General features: G+C 40.6%; 1 protein-coding gene across 3 annotated transcripts; it reads right to left on the bottom strand.

The window, feature by feature from the left end:
• Positions 1-914: 914 nt before the first annotated feature.
• On the bottom strand, positions 915-19,334 carry esyt1b (extended synaptotagmin-like protein 1b). Of its 3 annotated transcripts, none has more exons than XM_034680979.1 (53): positions 18,920-18,990; positions 18,341-18,714; positions 17,113-17,154; positions 15,974-16,108; positions 15,812-15,885; positions 15,645-15,717; positions 15,404-15,493; positions 15,189-15,244; positions 14,909-15,029; positions 14,637-14,813; positions 14,340-14,422; positions 14,085-14,133; positions 13,899-13,988; positions 13,676-13,771; positions 13,082-13,153; positions 12,902-12,988; positions 12,650-12,799; positions 12,367-12,480; positions 12,102-12,278; positions 11,847-11,932; positions 11,712-11,760; positions 11,522-11,611; positions 11,339-11,434; positions 11,166-11,237; positions 10,941-11,027; positions 10,710-10,856; positions 10,393-10,499; positions 10,138-10,306; positions 9,880-10,056; positions 9,683-9,765; positions 9,413-9,461; positions 9,234-9,323; positions 8,975-9,070; positions 8,602-8,673; positions 8,270-8,356; positions 8,019-8,165; positions 7,796-7,932; positions 7,483-7,600; positions 7,309-7,400; positions 7,049-7,190; positions 4,882-5,058; positions 4,702-4,784; positions 4,351-4,399; positions 4,144-4,233; positions 3,914-4,009; positions 3,736-3,807; positions 3,554-3,640; positions 3,308-3,454; positions 3,064-3,212; positions 2,607-2,738; positions 2,401-2,503; positions 2,056-2,105; positions 915-1,641 (listed from the first exon to the last, which is right to left on the bottom strand). In XM_034680979.1, exons 2-53 carry the CDS (start codon positions 18,701-18,703, stop codon positions 1,614-1,616), a joined length of 5,505 nt encoding a protein of 1,834 aa, XP_034536870.1. In that variant the 5' UTR covers positions 18,704-18,714; positions 18,920-18,990; the 3' UTR covers positions 915-1,613. The 3 variants fall into 3 exon arrangements, with proteins under 3 accessions (XP_034536870.1, XP_034536865.1, XP_034536859.1); XM_034680974.1 differs by having other exon boundaries at positions 7,309-7,403; positions 18,920-18,979; XM_034680968.1 differs by having other exon boundaries at positions 7,309-7,403; positions 18,341-19,334.
• Between the last annotated feature and the right edge of the window lie 38 nt (positions 19,335-19,372).

The raw sequence follows: 19,372 nt of genomic DNA, 5'->3' as shown, positions 1-19,372 counted from the left end.
ACTTTCAAATGAGCTGCAACCATTAAAATGTTCTACTCTTTCAAATTGCTTTATTTAGAGAAATGTAAACTCCGTGTTTCCTCGCTTTTACCGTAATGCCTGTTCCAAACGCGCACAACAGAATTCAGTGGCGACTGGCTTGACTACCGTTTCAGAAGTGGAGGCTGGCTTGACCGCAGTTGGGAGGTGGTGGGTACAGAGTTTTCACACAGCACTGAGCAGGACAGCAGGAGCACTTGCAAAGCAGAGGCAGAGACAGAGAGACTTGCAGCCTCTATGCTTGCAGCTTAAATAGACCGCCAATGAGAGGATGTTGAGATCAGCTGATGAGATCAGTATGAATGAGCGCAGCTCGAGTTGTCTGCCTGAACTAGCTTGCAGGCGGCGCTTCATCTATCCACGAATAGAATATGCTTCAACATTATGGATGATTTGAGTAAGATTAGATTAGAATAGAATAGATTAGATAACTTTATTGAATCCCTGTGGAGGAAATTCATATGCCACAAGGGTCTGTTCACAGACCCAACAAACAATAAGACAGTACAGTCTCAAAAACAACAAATAAACAAATAACAGTCACACCATTTGAGGCCTTATTAACAGCTATGGGCCAGATTCATGGCTAGAAGTGTTCATAAAACTCATAATGATCTCACTGAGGGTACTTTTCTGAGAAGTCCTTCCATCATAAGAGGGTCAAGGGTCAAGGAGTTAATTGACCTTAACCAGCTTGTTTTAGACAGAATAGCCAGTTATATGTTCAGAAACAGGATACCTGTGGTATGTTGAATATTTAAATATCTAAATCTTCAGCTTTATGTTAAGCAAAAAAGTTGACTTGATTTAAAGCACTTTATGGATGAAAGGATTATAATGTACAAACTACAATTTCAAACATTTCTACCCCCCGGCGCTGTGCAAAATCTGTTTATTTTTGTTATCATCTTCCAACAAACAGCTTCGGATTTTATCCATAATCTCTGCAAATATACATAAAAATAAACAATCATAAAACAATCTGTTACATCAGGGCAACAAATGCAGATTTGGTAGAAAAGAAATATAAAAATGTCCTTTATAAGGAATTTCAAATACAAACATAGCAAAGTGAAACATCAAATAACTGCAATGTAAAGCCTGTAAATAAAAAGATCAAAAATACTGAAATGGCATTTGTTTAAATGAGAAATTCATAAAAAAACACAACAAATGTGACGACACTTCAAACAAGTTAAGCTGAGTTTAAGGACAGCAAAGAAACAGCCAACAAAGCAACACTTATTCCTTCACTTTTTGCAGGCCTGTTTAACCATTACCATAAAGTGACCTTTAGTTGATTCAATTTTTAGTTAATCCTAACATTTCTTAGCTCCCTCAGCAAACATTTCTTTGGTGAAAGTATTGATGTATGTGAAAATGCACTGCAGCCAATTCTGCAGTATACTGTGTGCTAATGCACACAGACCTGGGTGGATGCAGGTAAGGCAGCCTCAGTGGGAGTATATGCAGAGGTGGGAAGGCATCTGTGTGAGCTGCAGCAGTGGCACATTACCATATAGACTGATGAAATCATCATCAACACATTACAACAACAGCTGCAAGCAAAATCACTATTCATCTTCATCTTTGAGAGTGAACCTGAAACAAAAACAGAAAGGAAATTGCTTTAAAAAGAACAAAATCATCAGCTATCATTTTATGGTGAAATGATGTTATACTGTGCCAAAAATGTCCACAGAATCTTTTCAACCTAGTCTTGTGGGATAAACAACCTCTCTGTATGATGTCTGTATGTGCTGTATACACTATCTATTACAAATATTTTTTCTTGTAAAATAAAATTAATAAAAAACCCTTCTCAGGGCCTCCTCAATGCTCCACTGAAGGTAGTGTACCTGTTCGAAATATCATTATGTCTGAGAGAAAACAATCATTATTTCTACCATAGTACAAATTATCTCATGGTTACAGATTAGTGACAAACATTTAGATATATTTAAACATTTGAGTAGTTCTATTGAAGTTATGAAAAATTCAGTCTGCTCTGCTCACCATTCTGTGACACCAGAAGCCAGGTCCATCTCCGCCATCTGGATCTGTACCTGTACCAAAATTGTTTTTGAACAAAATAAATTAGTAAAAGTATTTTTCTGCTTGGAGTCAGTGCACTTCAGAGTGAAAAATTTAAATTACAGGGACATCCTTAAAAACAATCATGGCTTTCATTTCAGTTAACTAGCCAAGCCAGCAGCTGTACAAGTGCAGATTTAACCATATTATCACTATGTTCAATTCTGGAGTTGTCACATGAGGCCCGTTAGTGTCTGGCTGCTGTATGATGTGGAACAAACCATATCAGAGCTACAAGTAGAGGTGAAAGGTCAGCTTCAGACTGACCTGTCCAATAATGTCCCGGCTCCTGAATGAGGCCGAGTTATTCTTCACTGATACACTGAGTCGTCTGAATTTTATCTCGTCCACAGGGAGATCATACTCAAACCTAGAAGAAATTGACACAATGATTGCTATAAATATTAACAAATATATTTGGAGATTAAAAACATGATAATAGACACAATAGAATTATTTGATAAATGAATGACCTCTCATTAAAATCTGGGTTGAGGTCTCTTTTCTTCACTGCTGTCTTTCTCTTGGTGGCCTTGCTTTTGTCTGGCAGTAACATGAGGGAGACATAGCTGTCAACCCCGTCCTTGTTTTGAGCCATCAGACCTCTGTATGCAAAAAACAAAGCATATCTTATTAGATCATGCAGCATGTTAAAGCACCAGTCTATTTTGAAGTATCCAGTATAACTCAAGAACCACATTTAACAATGAAGAAACATTTATCTATGAGCCTATCAGGTTATAATGACATTGTAGGCAGAAAGACATGCAAAGTAAAGGCCTGGAAATGATAATGCACTATAAAATGGTAATAAGTCTAGATTGGAAAACAGTGTGCAGCTCAAATAATAAGTATGGTACCAGCAGTATATCATCGCTGACATCACAAACTGACTGAATGTATTTTGGGACACTATTTGATGTGGCCTACCTGCAGGAATGAACGATGACACTGAGCTTTCTCTCCTGCGAGACGTATGAAAGAGACAACTTCACCTGCCCGTTTCCAGATCCGCTACCAGAGGCAGCACAGGGCAGAGTCCCTGCACTGATCAGATCCACCATTTTGGATTCTAAAATCTATTTTGAGATAATTTTAGAAGAGAAACACCAGGTGTCATAAACAATAAGCTGTTGTTTATCACTACAACTCATGGATGTGTTTGAACTCTAACCTTGAGTTCAGCCCTCAGCAGGATCTGACTCTCAGGTGAGGCTCCATCCAGGTAGAACCACTGATCCAGGACCAGCTGTGGCTCAGCAAGAAGCTCTTTGGCAGCAACCACCAGAGATCCCATCGGCTGGTCCCAACCACTGGACAACTGCAATTAAAGAAAAAGAAAGAGGGGATGATTGAGAGGCTTAGATATTTATATCGTGGATGTGCAGACCCTTAAAAAAAAAGTAAATAGATGTTTCACCTTAACTACAAGCATCTGATGTTTAGGGTCATGAACCAGGAAGAGGAAAGACTCATTCCACTCAGGGCTGGTAGAGCGGTCGCACAACTTAAGAGAGATGATGTAAAGATGCAATAGCGTTATTACAACAACAACTTTTTTTATAAGATGAACCATACAGCACAATGTATTACAAGTCTTACATTTGTTTTGTAGCTTGTTTCACCAAGAACAAGCTCAGCTCCTGCCTTAGGTTCTTTTCCACTCTTCTTCAACTACCAAGAGAGAGGAAGAGACATTCAAATTTGATCACAAGCTCAGCTACTTTTTTTTTTTTTTTTAATCTCTGCACAGCATGAAAATAAACTCCAGGTGACTCACAGGTAGTGAATGTGCCCTCTCCACATGGACAAAGAGTAAAGCTGCAGTGGGAACAGCTTTGTTCTGATAAGACTGGAGAGATTGAAGCTGCAGCACCTGTTAGAGAGAATATAGCCAGTCAGGCCTGATAATGCAGATATAGAAGCTGGAGACACTTCAATACAAATGTTTAAAGGAAAGTAAAGCAAGTCTAGTGAGGCATGGAGATTTAAACATTTGTGAATATTGACCTGGTCAAGTTTGTCTGATTTTGCCACAGCAGGAACCCATTCCAGTATCAAGTGAACCCGCCCTGATTTCACATCATTCAGGGTGTACCACTGCAACAGAGACAGAGTATGTTAAAGAAGAAGTAGGGGGCAACACCTTTCAAAAATGACACGATACAGAGTGTAGAATTCACATGGCAAGATTTAGATCATCAATTATTAACTAACCTGATCTGTGTACTGGGATCTGATGACCTCGTTGAGTTTGATACTGAACCTGAGAACAACAAAACAGGACAGTGTTGAACAAGATTTCAGCTTTAGTGTCTTACTTCCTGAGCTAAATAAATTAGACAAATAGCAAAAAAATTGAATCTTTTTTAAATATATCTTGGTTGAAGAAAGTTTCATTAAACATAAAAATTGAATACAGACGTTTAACTACATGTTTGCACAAGCGCATAAAAGTGCAAGCTTATGCAGAGTCTTATGAAACCATACATATAGGTGTACACATGTCTAGACTTTTTTCTTCAGTGGTAGTTGAAGTTACTTATTGACAAACATGTAGACACACACCTGCCAAGGAAGTCATCAGAATCGAAGTCTTTATCGAATGCCTCAAACTTTATCTCCTGGATGCCGCTTCCCTTCAAAACTGCCTGTTAAAACCAGACACAAGGCCACGATTATCCAGGATACTGTACATGCTTTGAAATACAGACAAAAAGTAATGATTCAGCCAAATATAATGCATACCTCATACATCTCATTCCATTTTGGATTGAGATTCTCTTTGATAACAAGACTCTTGAAAGCAAAGTCCCCAACATTTATCTTCACATATGGGTCACTCTTGCCTTTCACCATGCCCCCCATAAGATTGTCCTTTGCAACCAGATTCTGGGCTTCCAGTAGGTGAATCCTTAGCAGCCCCTGTTGGAAGAAGATTGTAAGTGTTGAAAAGATGGAGGGAGTCCTCAAGCACACAGCACATCTGTAAACCTTTGTAACATGGTGTACTATACATATTTGAAGCAAACAAGTTCAACGAGGCTTGTATAACCTCTGCATTGTAGCCAGATATAATATGAACACGACTTCCTCAGAGTATCTGAATTTCAGAATTATTTCTCAGCATAATGTGGTGGAAAAAGAATGAATAAACTGTTGCTTTGAGTTTCTCTGTGCTTCTGTAAGACTGATAGGAACTGTTGCAGGTGCAGTTCTCCAAGGTCGTATACAGAAGGCTTTTGTTTGATAAGAAGTAAAGTTTCCTGTATTCCCATAACTCCTTCTTTTACAGATCCTGCATTCTACCCATCAATGATCTCTGTTAGACCACAGGATATTACGTTTTTTGGAAGAAGCTTCCTGCCAATGTACCACACCTGTTTTCATTTTCTGATATATGCTGTTTGACCTCACATTTCGGGGCAGAAGACATCTGACTTCCACTGAGAGAAGTTCACTTGTTTTCTCCCTCTTTGCAAAGAGTGCTGATAATAAAACTTGACAAAAGACAATCATTTGTCTCTCCATGAGTTTATTTCATCTATCACGCTGACATCATAGCCTGACCATAAATTGCCATTACAATAAACAAATCAAACTTCTGTTTCCAAATGTAATTAAATTCTTGAAAAGCAAACATTTCTGAGACTGTTTTGGTCTTTCCTATCGTATAAAGAATTACTGACAAACTTGCCTGAAAAATTAACCGTATGAATGCACTGCAGTTTGAACAAGCACCTATAGATCCAATTAAAATCTGACTCTCTACTACAACAGACGCAACTTAAACCACTGTGGTAGATGTAATGTAACCTTGTTTTTTGCTTTTTTGTTGTAGTTGGCATGACACTGCTACTTTTGCAGAAAATTATCAGGACATAAACAACATCCACCAAAACAGCAGAGGAAGCTGAAACCTCTCCAGTAGAGCTTTCCATGTAAAGAGAGCGAGAGCTAGAGGCATTAATGCTGTGTTCGATATTCTTAGATGCTCTGTTTTTTCATCATATTACACATCATTTATTCATGAAAAAACACTCAGCAGAGAGGAACAATGTGCTGCTTATGGAGGTCTTTTCTTACTGTTTTTACATAATGATAAAAAAGGGAAAACTGAATAGTTACTGGTATAGTATTTTCAAGGTGTTCTCCCATATGTGTAAAAAGACCATAGCTCCTGATTTCCACACAGCCATTTTTGGTATAGCACCCCCAAATAGTATGCTTACAAATTTACAAGAGAATGCTTTGGCATTTGCTTCGCTACTTGCTTGCAGACTAATCCTTTTTAACTGGAAGTCAAGTGAATCCCAATCATTTTCACAATGGTTGAAGGAGGTGCTCTCCTTTCTGCCTCTGGAAAGGCTCAGATATAAGTTAAGCAAAAGACGCAGGGACTTTGCTGCGACCTGGAGTCCCTTTACAGACTACATCGAAGGTTCCCTCTTACATTAAGTGCCCTGCTCATTTAGCAGTATTTTGCCCTTTTGTTATTTTTCTTTGTCCATAGATCTGTGTGAACAGTCCTATCACATTTAAAAGTAGACACAGAATGGTAGTAGGAAGACCCTGTCTAGTTGTGTGACTTTTTTGTTGTTGTTTATTTTTGTATTTCTTGTTTGTTTGTTGTTGCTATTTTTAATTATTTCTTTATTTTCTTTCTTTTCTTTCTTTTTGAGCCTCAGGGAGGGGGGTGGGGGTTGAAGCGTGTATTTGTGTTGTTTTTGTTTTTGTATTGTACTGTGGTTGTTTGTATGTCATGTCTGTTTAAAATATGAAAAGCAGAAAATAAAGTATTAAAAAAAAAAAAAAAAAAAAGGGGGAAAACTGAAAGGGAACATATACCAGAGGAGGGTAGAGGGACGCTTATTAGTTATCTCACTCTGTTAAGCAGGGCATCAACTGAACGCACCTCTTTTGCAAAGTCCTGGCTGGGGTTGGCGTGCGGTGGAAGAACTTCACCAACTTCGGGGATCTCTGGGACCTCTGCTGGGCCCAGCGTGTCTGCAGGAAGACCGGTCACTGTTGCCCCTGCAAGGCTGCCCAAACCAGTTCTTCACACAAAAACACAGTGTGGAAATTAAACACTTTTATGTTTTACGTATCTTTCCTCTTCGTTTTCTTTGAAACAAAGTAATCAGAACATGTTATTTGCTTTAATTTGGAGCTCACCCTTCTGTTTGTGGTTTCTGTGGCTCTTGATTTCCTTTAATGGTTGCATCTGACTGTGTGGCTGGTTCCTCTGTATCTGTTAGTTCTTCAACCTGCAGAGGAAATTACATGTAAGTTAAGATGTTGGCAATAGTTAAACATAATAATGACAGGCAACAATGTGCTATGACTCACTGTGGTATCAGGAAATGTATCAGGTGCAGAGTGAATGGCAGCTGGTTCAGCAGGAATTGCATCTTCAGCTTCTGCTACTGCTTCAGAGTGTTTAAACTGGGTGGATGCAGCAACAAATCTGAAAATACACACTGCTGTCACAAAACACAACTGTTGCATACCATCATTTTAATTTACTCTAGCTGAGAGGCACTGCACTTTGTGGTCATGTGTAGTAACACACTTAGTGGTACAGTTTGGATGTTTTTCTGAATAAGATTAATGTACAGCCTGGAGAGTTCTTAAGACATCTTAACAGGCACTGAACACTCACTCGTCTGCTGGCAGCTCTGAGCTTTTTTTCTCCTCACTGGCTGCTTTGGATATTTGTTCAGTGGAAACAAGTATCTCCTCTTTCTTTGAAGCAGTCACAGAGGGTTGTGGAGCTTCAGTCATCCGTGAGCTCAGGATCTGTCAGTAACACATTTTCATTGAGTTATTTGGTGCATTCATAATAACAATAATGAATGTGTGTGTGTGTGTGTGTGTTCTCTAACCTTCAGTTCAGCCCTCAGAAGGATCTCACTTTCAGCTAAAGCTCCATCCAGAGGCATCCACCGGTCCAGGACCAGCTGTGGCTCAGAGAGCAGCTCTCTAACAGGCACTACAAGAGATCCCATTGGCTGGTCCCATGCACTCGATAACTACAAAGGTAAGAACCATGTACAGTGTCAGTCAAAGGCTGACACTGTCTCTGACACTGGAAGCAGGCTTCACATACAGCATGTGAGTATTGTGAGAAACTCACCTTTACTATGAGCATCTCCTCTCTGGGGTCACGAACTGAAAAGTAAAAGGCTTCGCTCCACTGAGGGGATCTGGAGCGATCACACACCTACAGAGAGAAAAAGAGGAGAGGTAATACAAGAGGAAGGGAAGCTGGGATTAACATGAATAAATAATCATTGTTCACTGCTAAAGTTTATCTTTCTTAGTTTGTGAAAAGTTAATCTGAAGGGCATAATGACATACATATAATTTTCCATTGCCGTCAATTCATCTGTCTTTTACAGTACAACCAGTTGGGGGCAGCAAAGTTTAAATTTTCATAGTCTTTACACACAACAGTAACTCCCTTACCTTGGTTTTATAGGTTGTGTTACCAAGAACAAGTTCTGCCCCAGCCTTGGGCTCCTTTCCACTTTTCTTAAACTGGACACAACAAGACACAGAGTACACAACAAGTAATGATTAGCTTGTATTCAATCTGTAATTAAACTTCCTATTCTTAAAAAAAAAACATTCCCAACTCACAGCACTGCATTAAATTGTCCAATAACACTGGTTGTTGCTCAACAAGCTGCAACTACTTCCCCAAGACTTCATTTAGTCTATTGATAACTTCTCACAAGGTATTTTTTCAGTATTTTGTTTACATGTGCTTTCAAAAAAACAACAACTAAGAGACAGCAAACATATTGTTTATCACTTAACCAAATTACAGGGCACTTACAGGCAATGAGTGTGCTCTGTCCACATAAACAAAGAGCAGCGCAGCAGAGGAAATGGCCTTGTTCTGGAAGGACTGCAGCGATTTCAAATGCATCACCTGCAGAACGAAAACATTTCAAGAACTTGATGTGCACAGTGACCTGAGAAGAGGGTCATGTTTGGTGTAAGGCAAAGGAGTGAGGACTTAGAGAAAAATAAAGATTATTAGTTCGGCATGAGAAAAAGAGTGAATCTAAACAAGTTGTAAAAATTTGACTAACTTGGTCTAGGGTGGTGTTGTGGGATACTGCTGGTACCCACTCCAATATCAGGCGAATGCGTCCAGACTTCACGTCATTCAGGGTGTACCACTGAAACACAGACGTACACTTACTGAATTTGAGCCCATGATTACACCACAGCAATAACTAAGAGATACAGTAAAGCATTTTACACTAACCTGGTCTGTGTATTGGGAACGGATGATGTCTGCCACACTGATTTTGAGTCTGCTCACAAGGAAGAATAAATTTGAAAATCTCAGTGAAACACATGATCTTTAAAAGGGAAGCCCCATCCTTAAAGTGATTTGTAAAATCAAAGGATTCTTTGATCAGTAGAGGTAAGCTAAAAATAGATTTCTCCATGAATTTAGCTATTTCAAAATATACCATGTGGCACTGTTATTTATTTTGATGGTTAAAACAGACATGTCAGTGTTGCCAGTTACCTGCCCAGGAAGTCGTCTTTGTCCATGTCTTTGTCAAACAGCTCTACCTTTACCTCCTGTCCTGACTGAGGCCTCAGGACCACCTAAGTGAACAGAACAGTTTGATTACGCATACTGTGGTGCTTTATGTATATCATGTCTTTGTCGTCTTTATTGCTTCTTATCTTAAAATATCAAAGTCCCTCCCTCCTACAAACCTCATACATCTCATTCCACACTGGGTTGAGATTTTCCTTGATCACATTACTCTTGAACACAAACTCTCCAACATTCATCTTTACGTAGGGGTCACTCTTTCCCTTCACCATCCCGCCCATCATGCTGTCTTTGGCAACCAGACTCTGGGCCTCCAACACGATGATTCTCAGCAGCCCCTATGAGACGAAATCATTCAACTTTACACGGATGTTTTTCTTTCATTGTAGCATGTATCTGCAACTGTATCATGATGTTACCTCGCTTGCAAAGCTAAGGTCTGGAGAAGTGTGAGGAGGTTGTGCTACAGCAGGGCTTGGCGATTCTTCGACCTCTTCCTCAATTACATCAGCTGCTGTTTCTTTGACATCCACGTCTTCATGTGTGGGCACTAAAGTCTCAACAGGAGGAGCGTCCACTGAACTTGACCTAAAACAGAAAGAGCAGCAATAATTATATTTAAGAGATAAAGAATAAATAGAAAGAAAGGATAGATTTGGATTAGACTATCCAACCTTAGCACTGTGTCTGTTTCCTGTTTTTGTGGAGCAGGAGGAGGGTCTGCGGCTGAGACAACCTTAGGCTTATCAGTGGCAATTGGGCATTTGCTTGGAATGAGCATCTGCAGGGTGGAAATAAAAAAACATGGAAATCAGTAGGAGGACTGGTTGTCATCAGAGTAGGAAAAATGCAGAGATGTCTCCAAGAGATGTTACACTTAAGATAGGGAGTCATCTACACTGAGAAACAAAAATGAGGGGTTGGAAAAAGAGAAATACACAAATAAATAAATAGAGAAGATGATACAGTAACAGACAGAGAGATCTCTCACTTTGAGCTCAGCTCTCAGAAGAACCTGACTCTCAGGGGAGGCTCCATCCAGATGGAACCACTGGTCCAGGACCAGCTCTTCTTCAGAGAGCAGCTCTCTGATGGGAACCACCAGGGAACCAATTGGCAAGGTCCAGCTGTGGGAGAGCTGCAGAGATAGAATGCAGGTTGTTAGCAAAGCACTATCACACTCTGTCCCGTTCCAATGTAATAAGCACTTAAGTCTGCATACCTTAAGTACAAGCATATCTTTTCTGGGGTCTTGAACCATGAAGCAGAAAGCCTCATTCCACTGGGGTGATGTGGTGCGATCACACACCTTTGGAGATGGAACAGTCAGTTAATACTAATGATAGACATTGTGTCATGTTTAGAATATTACATCTTGTGCTATACGGAGTACCCTAAAACACCATCACATTTTAAATCCTAAACTGAATAAAGTTTGAAGACTTACAGTAGTTTTACGAGACAAATCTCCAAGAGTGATCTCAGCTCCAACCTTTGGCTCTTTGCCACTCTTTTTAACCTGCAGAGAGAGGGAAAAGGCATTACAGTAAAAGCATGTGTATAACAAACAATCACTGCCAATCTGAACATCATCCTTTGCATGAATAATAAAAGACTTACTGGTAAGCTGTCTGCTTGCTCAATGAAGACAAACAGTAGGCCTGCGGAAGGAACGGCCTTGTTTTGAAAGGACTTCCTTGAATAGAACTGAAGAACCTGGAGACACAGGAAACAAGAGGAGAGTAAGGATGACGCTCACCAGCACAGGTCCTTTAATCAATGAATTATCTAAAAAATACTGACCTGCTCCACCCCATCGGATTCTGATGATGTTGGAACCCATTCCAGCACCAGGTGAACTCGCCCTGACTTCACATCGCTGAGAGTGTACCACTGAGAAGTGAAGTGAAAACACAGATCCCTATTGGTTAGATCAAGATCACGTTTGGGCTTATTTTGACCTGACATGCAGCAACAAGGAACAGAATCCTACCTGATCAGTGTACTGAGAATCAATGATGTCCTTCAGATTGATCTTCAGCCTGCATTTCAGGATATGGGAGTATAATGTATCCCTCATAAATGTATTCATGATGTCCAATAATCAAATTATTGAGAGGTACTGTACCTGCCCATGAAATCATCCTTCATGTCCATGTCTTTATCAAACATCTCCACATGCAGCTCCTGGCCAGGCAGCTTGGTAAGAATCACCTGAAGGGGGAACAAGGTTAAAACATTTTTGAAATGTGTCTCTTAAAACAATTGTGGATCACCTTTTCTAAAAAATGCAATCTTCAGCAACCTCTGTTTATTTCATATAATTATATAAAGATTATAAGAAAACTGTGTTTCCTTTGATAAACAACCTTATGTTACTTGCCTCATACATCTCGTTCCACGTGGGGTTAAGGTTACTCTTGATAACCTGACTTGTGAATGTTTCACCCCCAATGTTGATCTTGACATAAGGGTCACTCTTGCCTTTCACCATACCCCCCATCATGTTATCTTTTGGAACAAGATTCTGCCCTTCCAACAGGTGAATTCTAAGCAGTCCCTGAACACAAAAACCACATACATTGTTGAATTAGTAATTAGTAAGCACAGCATTAAATCAAAGTCACAACTGCACCACTCTGCTTTACCTCTGTTGCAAAGCTAGGATGAGGAGACGTCTGCTGGGGCAGCTGTTTGTTCAATCCAGACTCAAGATTAGTTGACACATCAGATGGAATACTTTCCTCATCTAACCACAGGACCTATGTTACAAAAGAAAAATATGCTTTCTTGAAATTGCAGTCAAAGAATCATACCTTAGAGACAAAGAGTGATCTTTTTTTAGGGCTTATGCTATTATTTTTCAGTTAATTAAACATGCATCTGTGTTATGCAGTGCAGAATATGTGAAATGGTATTGCCGCCATTTACCCTGAGAACTGTATTGATGTAGATGCGACTGGCTGACCCAGAGTTGTCCAGCTGGAACCACTGGTCCAGAGAGAGATTGGAATTGGACAGCAGACGGGACACAGGGATGGTCAGGCTGCCCAATGTCTGCACACGGTCAGCGTCCTTCACCTGGTGGTTTGAATGCAAAGGAAAAGCCAATGTAAGACCAAAACAAGTTTAGCTATAAGACACTCAACACCTAGTGCAGAGTTTCATCTTACAAACTGTTACCTGAATATCAATGTCCTGCTTCTGAGGATTCTGGATGAAGAAGGTGAAGGCTTCTTCCCACTCTGGATTAATGGTTGTCCAACATGTCTACAGTGGCAAAGCCAGAATAAATAGTAAGCATGTGATTAAGTGCAACACACTCTACATGCTCATTGTATTTGACTTCCTCAGTGGATGTACCTTGCTCTCTCTAGTAATGTCCTGCACAGACAACTGAACCATGGGATTGGGGTCTTTATTTCCCTTTTTCATCTAAAAAGATACAAAGTTAAAAATAAATATTAATTCACAGTAAGGCATGTGAACAATGCAATCATCAACCAAGAACAGAGCAATAAATAGACTTATCTTCCATGCTGAAAACACGTGGTCGATGTGAATAACACTGTGTACAAGGCTGCTATAGCAACAGCAAAAATAACTAACAGGAAGTACAACAGTACATGGCATAATCAGGAAGTATGAATCTGCATTGAATTAAACCACAAAGACTGAGTTTAATTTCCAAGATTCTGCCACTGCTGTTCCCTTTTTTGAATGATGTGACTGCAGATATTAGCACACAGGGTAATGTGTGTTTAACAGCCTTGGAAAAGGTACTGAACACTGAACGACTTCACAGTGAAGTATAGAGGGTTAGAGGCCAAGGCAACAACTTTGAGGAATGCTAAACAGATGGCAGTTACAGCTCTGCCTCAGATTAACCACACACACAGGAAGCCACTTTGAGCTGAGCACGAACATGGGCACAGTGGGTAGAGTTATTTGACTCACAGGAAGTGCCTCAGCCTTGTCTAGGTATACAACCAAGATGGCTGAAGATGGTGGATCACCGGTCTTGCTGCTTATACTTTCATTCCTCTTCAGGATCTGAGGGAGGAATGCAAATGGTTCATGTTTTATTTTTGATGTAACAAATCTTCCTGAATGCCACACAAAACCGCATTCTCCCGAGTCCCTTAAGAGTCACTTATTAGTCAAAATGAGTGCCTCAAACCTGCTCAAGTCGATCCGTGTTTGGCAGTAAAGTCAACCACTCCAGTCTGAAATGAACCCGTCCTGATGTGGTGTCTTTCAAGGTGAACCACTAAGGAGACAGCAAAAGATATATGTTTGAAGTCCAAAAATCAATATATATGGTTTTAAAAAGTCCATGGCTAGTATGATTCAGGTTCATACTTACATCATCCACAACTACAGATTTCTTCACAATGCCCAAATCCAATTTGGTCCTACATGGAGGGAAAGTGTAAGACATAGAAACTAAAAAACTTTAAAGCAAATGTCTTCGTCACTCTGTTAAGCACAGAAAGCAGATGCTCAAAAGCTTTAGAAAAGTAGCATTATTATACAACTTGATCAGAAAAGGTGGCAGATGAAAGATGACAATGTCAGATTTAACATATGCACACAAGAGACATGAACTATGCATATGTACCTGCCCAGGAAATCATCCTGGTCTGGGTCTTTGTCATATACCTCCACCTCCAACTCTTGACCAGGCACTTCATGGACAATGACCTGATGTTTCAGACACACACATACACACAAGGACATGTAGACTGACAGAGCGATTTGTATGGAAGTTGGCTGTGACCTCGGGTAACCATGAGTGGAATGAAGATTCACAGCTCTACCTGATTCAGTCCAATCAAATACAGAATCTTCTAACACCTGAACATGTAGAGAATGATGACACAAATTCCAAACTCATGAAACTCTCTGCTGTTCTTACCTCATACATCTCTTCCCACTTTGGAGAGTCTGTGTTGTCAATGTGTTTGGAGGTGAAGGTCTGAGGGCCAACCCTCAATATGGCATAGGGGTCAGACAAGCCAGCCATCATCCCTTTCACATAGTTGTCCTTGGCTGCTAGCTTCTGTGCCTCCAGTAAGTGGATGCGTACCACTCCCTTACAAACAAAGGAGGAAAAGATATGTAGCATTGACTGAGGCATGAAATAATATTGCAGTCTTCTTCTGTTTGTATGTGTGTATTCAGGGTTACCCTGGGCAAAGGGGAGCGAAGTTGAGCCACATGCAGGCCAGGAACCAGGGGGACAACCAGGCGGTTTGGCAATACCAAGAAGGATGCAATAGCATCCATAATCATGCTGTCAGACATAATACTGGGACAAAAAGAGGAGAAGTCTGTCAATGAAAACCTGGTGATAAATTGACTTTTGTAATTAAAAAGTCACTGTAATAACATTAATAGAATATGGGGTCAGTTTCTAATCAGTTTGTGGCAGTGTAAATCTATAAATAGCTATTGCAGTGTGACCCACTTCAGTCCAGGGATGTCCAACAAGTTAGTCAGTCCAGTCCAGTTGATGTCTAGTTTCTGGAAAGAGATAACACAGAGGAATGTTGAGTCGGACTGATAAGAAATCAATAAGAGGAAAAGCTGACGAGTCAATACTGAGATACATGATAGTCACAAGAATGAGGGTAGAGGGGCTACACCAATAGGACAAATAGAGGTGAATGTGGATGAACATACAGGCCGACGGATGAAAAACATGGTGACTGCACCCACTATGGGTACATCTCCAATCAGAGGCTCCAGGATCACACGCATCATCCCATGTAGCTGAAGACAGAGAGGCAGGAAGGATGTTGGGAAAAACTACAGATACACTTCATGCTTACAAAAGAGTTATTTCATTTTTTCACTTTCGCTCTTTTTATCAAATTTTAAAACTAAGACAAATAATAACTGAAACTTGACAAATATGACTGACCTGTATTCCTTTTACTCCAGCTTTGCAGAAGTACCTCTTCACCTCAACGTTTATCTCGACATTTCCAACATAGCTGGTGATACAAGAACAAAACTGTTACCTATAACAATGAATGTTAACACCTGCAACAGCTATAGATATAAAAAGAGCAATAGATATTGATTTACCTTATATACAAATCTAGCAGTACTTGTCCTTTATCATTCTCTGTGTGTGCCTTGATCCCCACAACCTTCATTGCCTGGAGCAAACAGAGAGCACATTTGTTTGCACAACATAATCAACACAGATTAATTATAAGTGTTATAGTTAAACTTAAATGGCATAACCTTGTCTCCCATGTCCACTTTTGTGAAACTGAGCGTCTGGAGGTGAGTGCTTGAGGTTCGGATAGATGGGGCAATGGTTTCCACAAGCAGCTTCTCCAGGTATTGGCCAACAAATGGCCACACCTGCTGCAGCACCTTGGTACACCAGAAAAAAAAGAACATGCTTCTAAGCTCCCTTTTTATTAGGTCACACACCATCGAACACAATGTACAACCCTGCAGATAGCGGCTGTAGCTTTAAGTAAACGTTGACATTTAGGCCACAGAGTAACAAAACTATTTGTCAAATGCCTCAGCTTCCATTAGCAATGACTGGCAGAGACAGCTGTAGCTGGTTGATTCTCCTCAGCTGTTAGTTTGCTACTTTGAGTCCCTAGATATATCACAATGAATCCTGTGTTCTGTATGCACCCGCTGTTAACAATGTATTAAAGTAGCCACATGCACCTAGTCATTTCTTTTTCCATATAGGGAAAGAACCAAAGCAGAGGCCCTGCCTGGTTGTGTGCTTGTGAGACAGTGAAAAAAAATCCCCAGAGATGGTTTCTGTCTGGCATAAGTGGAGCGTGAGTCATCAGCTGCCTGCAGCCTTAACAACAAGGCAATCTGCTGACCCCCTCTCCAATAACCACTCTCAAACCTCTGCTTTGTGTGGCTCTCAGGCGCTTCAATCTCATGGCCTTGGCAGCATGGATAATTTTATTACTGTATGTCTAAATTATTGGCTCCACAGTAGTTTCTCTGGGCTGGGAGGAGACGGGGGGGGACAATGGGTGCAGTTTTATTTAGTTTGGGGAGGCTGGGCAGCTCCTCCCTCTTCCTGTGAGCTAGCCTGCAATGAAATGGAAATGTTGAGAGACTTGGCTGGCAGTGGGCCCACTCTCTGCAGTACAGACACAGTGGCTTTGCTAGAGGGAGGTGTGGCCTTTTCTGGAACATGGCAGCAAAAGCAGCACTGCTACCATCTATCAGCTAGCACTAGCTAATAATATAGCATACTGACATGGGGGCAATCAGCTGGGAGACTGAACACAGCAGAGTGTATTTTCTGTGAGCTTACTAGAGGACAAAAAACAGTTACCTCTGTTTAGAGACAATCAGGAAGTGGTAGAGAGAACAGTAAATCACTTATATTTTACCTTATTTAGCCACTCAACCTTCTCAACATCTGGAAAGTTGACCTGAGGGGAAGAAAAACAATGCACGTACATAGTTAGCTACTTTATAGAGACTGAAATACACAAAACAGGATAAGGAAGTGATCCAGCTGTAGCTGATGCATGCCTGTTAATTTCATCAGTAACACTTGATTTCATCCCAGTGCTTCCTGAACCAGGCTCTGGATGGGGCTAATATTTCCAAAAGAGAAAAGGAAGAAGCAAAAGTGCAGCTACTGTCAATATAAAGATCATTTAAAATGTTATGCTGTTGTTTATCCATGCATTAACACAGCATTTATTATACCAGAGAGCAACGCGGAGATCACCCATGTTGACTATAAAGGCCAGCATGCGTGCTGGGTGGTTGTGTAAGCAATCCCTGAAATCACTCACTGCACTAAAGTATATCAAACAGGAACCACGTCTGGGTGTGGCTACATGAGTCAAAACAGGACCATGTGGTTAGCAGCATTTCCATTTTGGAAACATAGTAAACTCTCAGGATCTATGACATGAAAATAAGCAGTATTATACTTCATGCAACATGTGTGCAATCTGAATTAAAAGATTACACACCTAATGTTGAAATTGCACAATGATTAAAGGGTTTAAGTGTTGTTGTATTTGTTGCATTGCATTCAGCAATGCTCTATTATGCTTTCAAACAAGTTTAGTCTTGACAAAGAAGCAAACTCTGCAAACTTGGCAACTACCTAGGAGGGAGTTATGTAGAAACAGATTTAGCTTAAAACTCCAAAGGGACCTCGAGCTGTTGCATGCATTTTCCAATTGTTACTACATTACACTGCTGGAAATTCTCTGCAAATTGACACAACTTAAAAAGCATAGCCTGCATCATCTTGTTGCATATGAGAAAGTGAGTAGTTGTTAACATTTTCCTTTTCCCAGGACTTTTATTTAAGTATGTCTTGACACAAACACACCCACATCACCTATTAAAAAGAGGCACAAAACACTGTGCAAATTCCATGATAACAGTGATTTAACATCATGATACCAACTTTTCATCACATTAGTGAAGTTATGAATTTAGGGTTCGGTTTTAGGGTCCACGTTTTCCAATGTTGCAATACGTGGAAAAACACAACATGGAGTTACTCCAGGTTAAAGAGAGGGATCCGGAAGGAGAGGATTTTGGACGATAGGTGACACTTGCTGACATTTGTATGCTTTTTTTTTTTCTTACCCATGCAGGGAGATCTCGTTTGATTTTGGACACTTTGGAGGATGTGTACTCCTCCTCGTTGCTGAGAAGCTGAAAGGCTGACTTCAGGCGTGCTTCTTTGGCTTCTCGGGCATGTTTCCATCCTGTGTAGACCATCATTCCGAATACCAGCAGACTGGTACTGACCCGGTAGTAGCCGGCCAGGTAGACGGGCAGTAAGGCTCCCAGACATTTCCCGAAGGTCCAGAGCACGGCCACAGCACTTATCCCCTTGGTTTTTGGAGCCCCTGTCTCAGCTGGGATCAGCGCTCTCCCCTCGGTGTCGCCTGTGCTCGGACACACAGCACCTTTGGGTTCACTTGGTTCCGACTTCTCGTTCTGCATGATTATATTTTCTGAAGACAAGAGATGTGTTTCCGCTGGATCAAAATGTTAAGTATTAAGTGTGTTCGGATGTTTACTCTAATGCTCCATGTCCAGCATCGGCTCCGATAATTAATCGTTTGATACAAAGTAGCCTTAGACGTTTGTTCGCCGTCTGTCCGTGTCGCATCTTACGATAGAGACACTTATTTTGTTGCAGAATTGCCTCAGTTTTACCTCATAAGTACAGATCCAAGAGAAGTGTCCGACGACAAGTTCTGCTCGTCACGGAGTCCCGTTATCTGGATGAAAACACGCCCACTGACTCATGCATTTAAAGGCATCTTTGACTCTTTCGCTGCTGTTGCAAGTTGGTAATCAGACTTGGAGGTAATCACAGTTATTACTGCGGCATTAGGTTGGCGAGTGCTGAGATTTCCAGTGGCATTAAATGTTGCTTTCATAGTCCGCAGTCCAGGCAAATTCAACTGCAGGCCAATTTGGAAAAAATAGAAAAAGTAAAAAAAAAGAGAGAGAGCTATAAATACACTGCCTTGGAGTCACATTCTTTACCGATCATTTCTTTCAGCAGCTGCAGCCCCATTTTGTTTTAAAACAGCAGACTGGACAATCTTCCCAGTTCCTAAATCCCCTGTGTGCTCACAGACCAGTCTCATGAATCCCATGCAG

The sequence above is a fragment of the Notolabrus celidotus genome, chromosome 1 (assembly GCF_009762535.1).
Source record: "Notolabrus celidotus isolate fNotCel1 chromosome 1, fNotCel1.pri, whole genome shotgun sequence".
NCBI lineage: Eukaryota > Metazoa > Chordata > Actinopteri > Labriformes > Labridae > Notolabrus > Notolabrus celidotus.
Note: the sequence above shows the minus strand (reverse complement) of the source record. Positions and strands in the feature narration are given on the sequence as shown.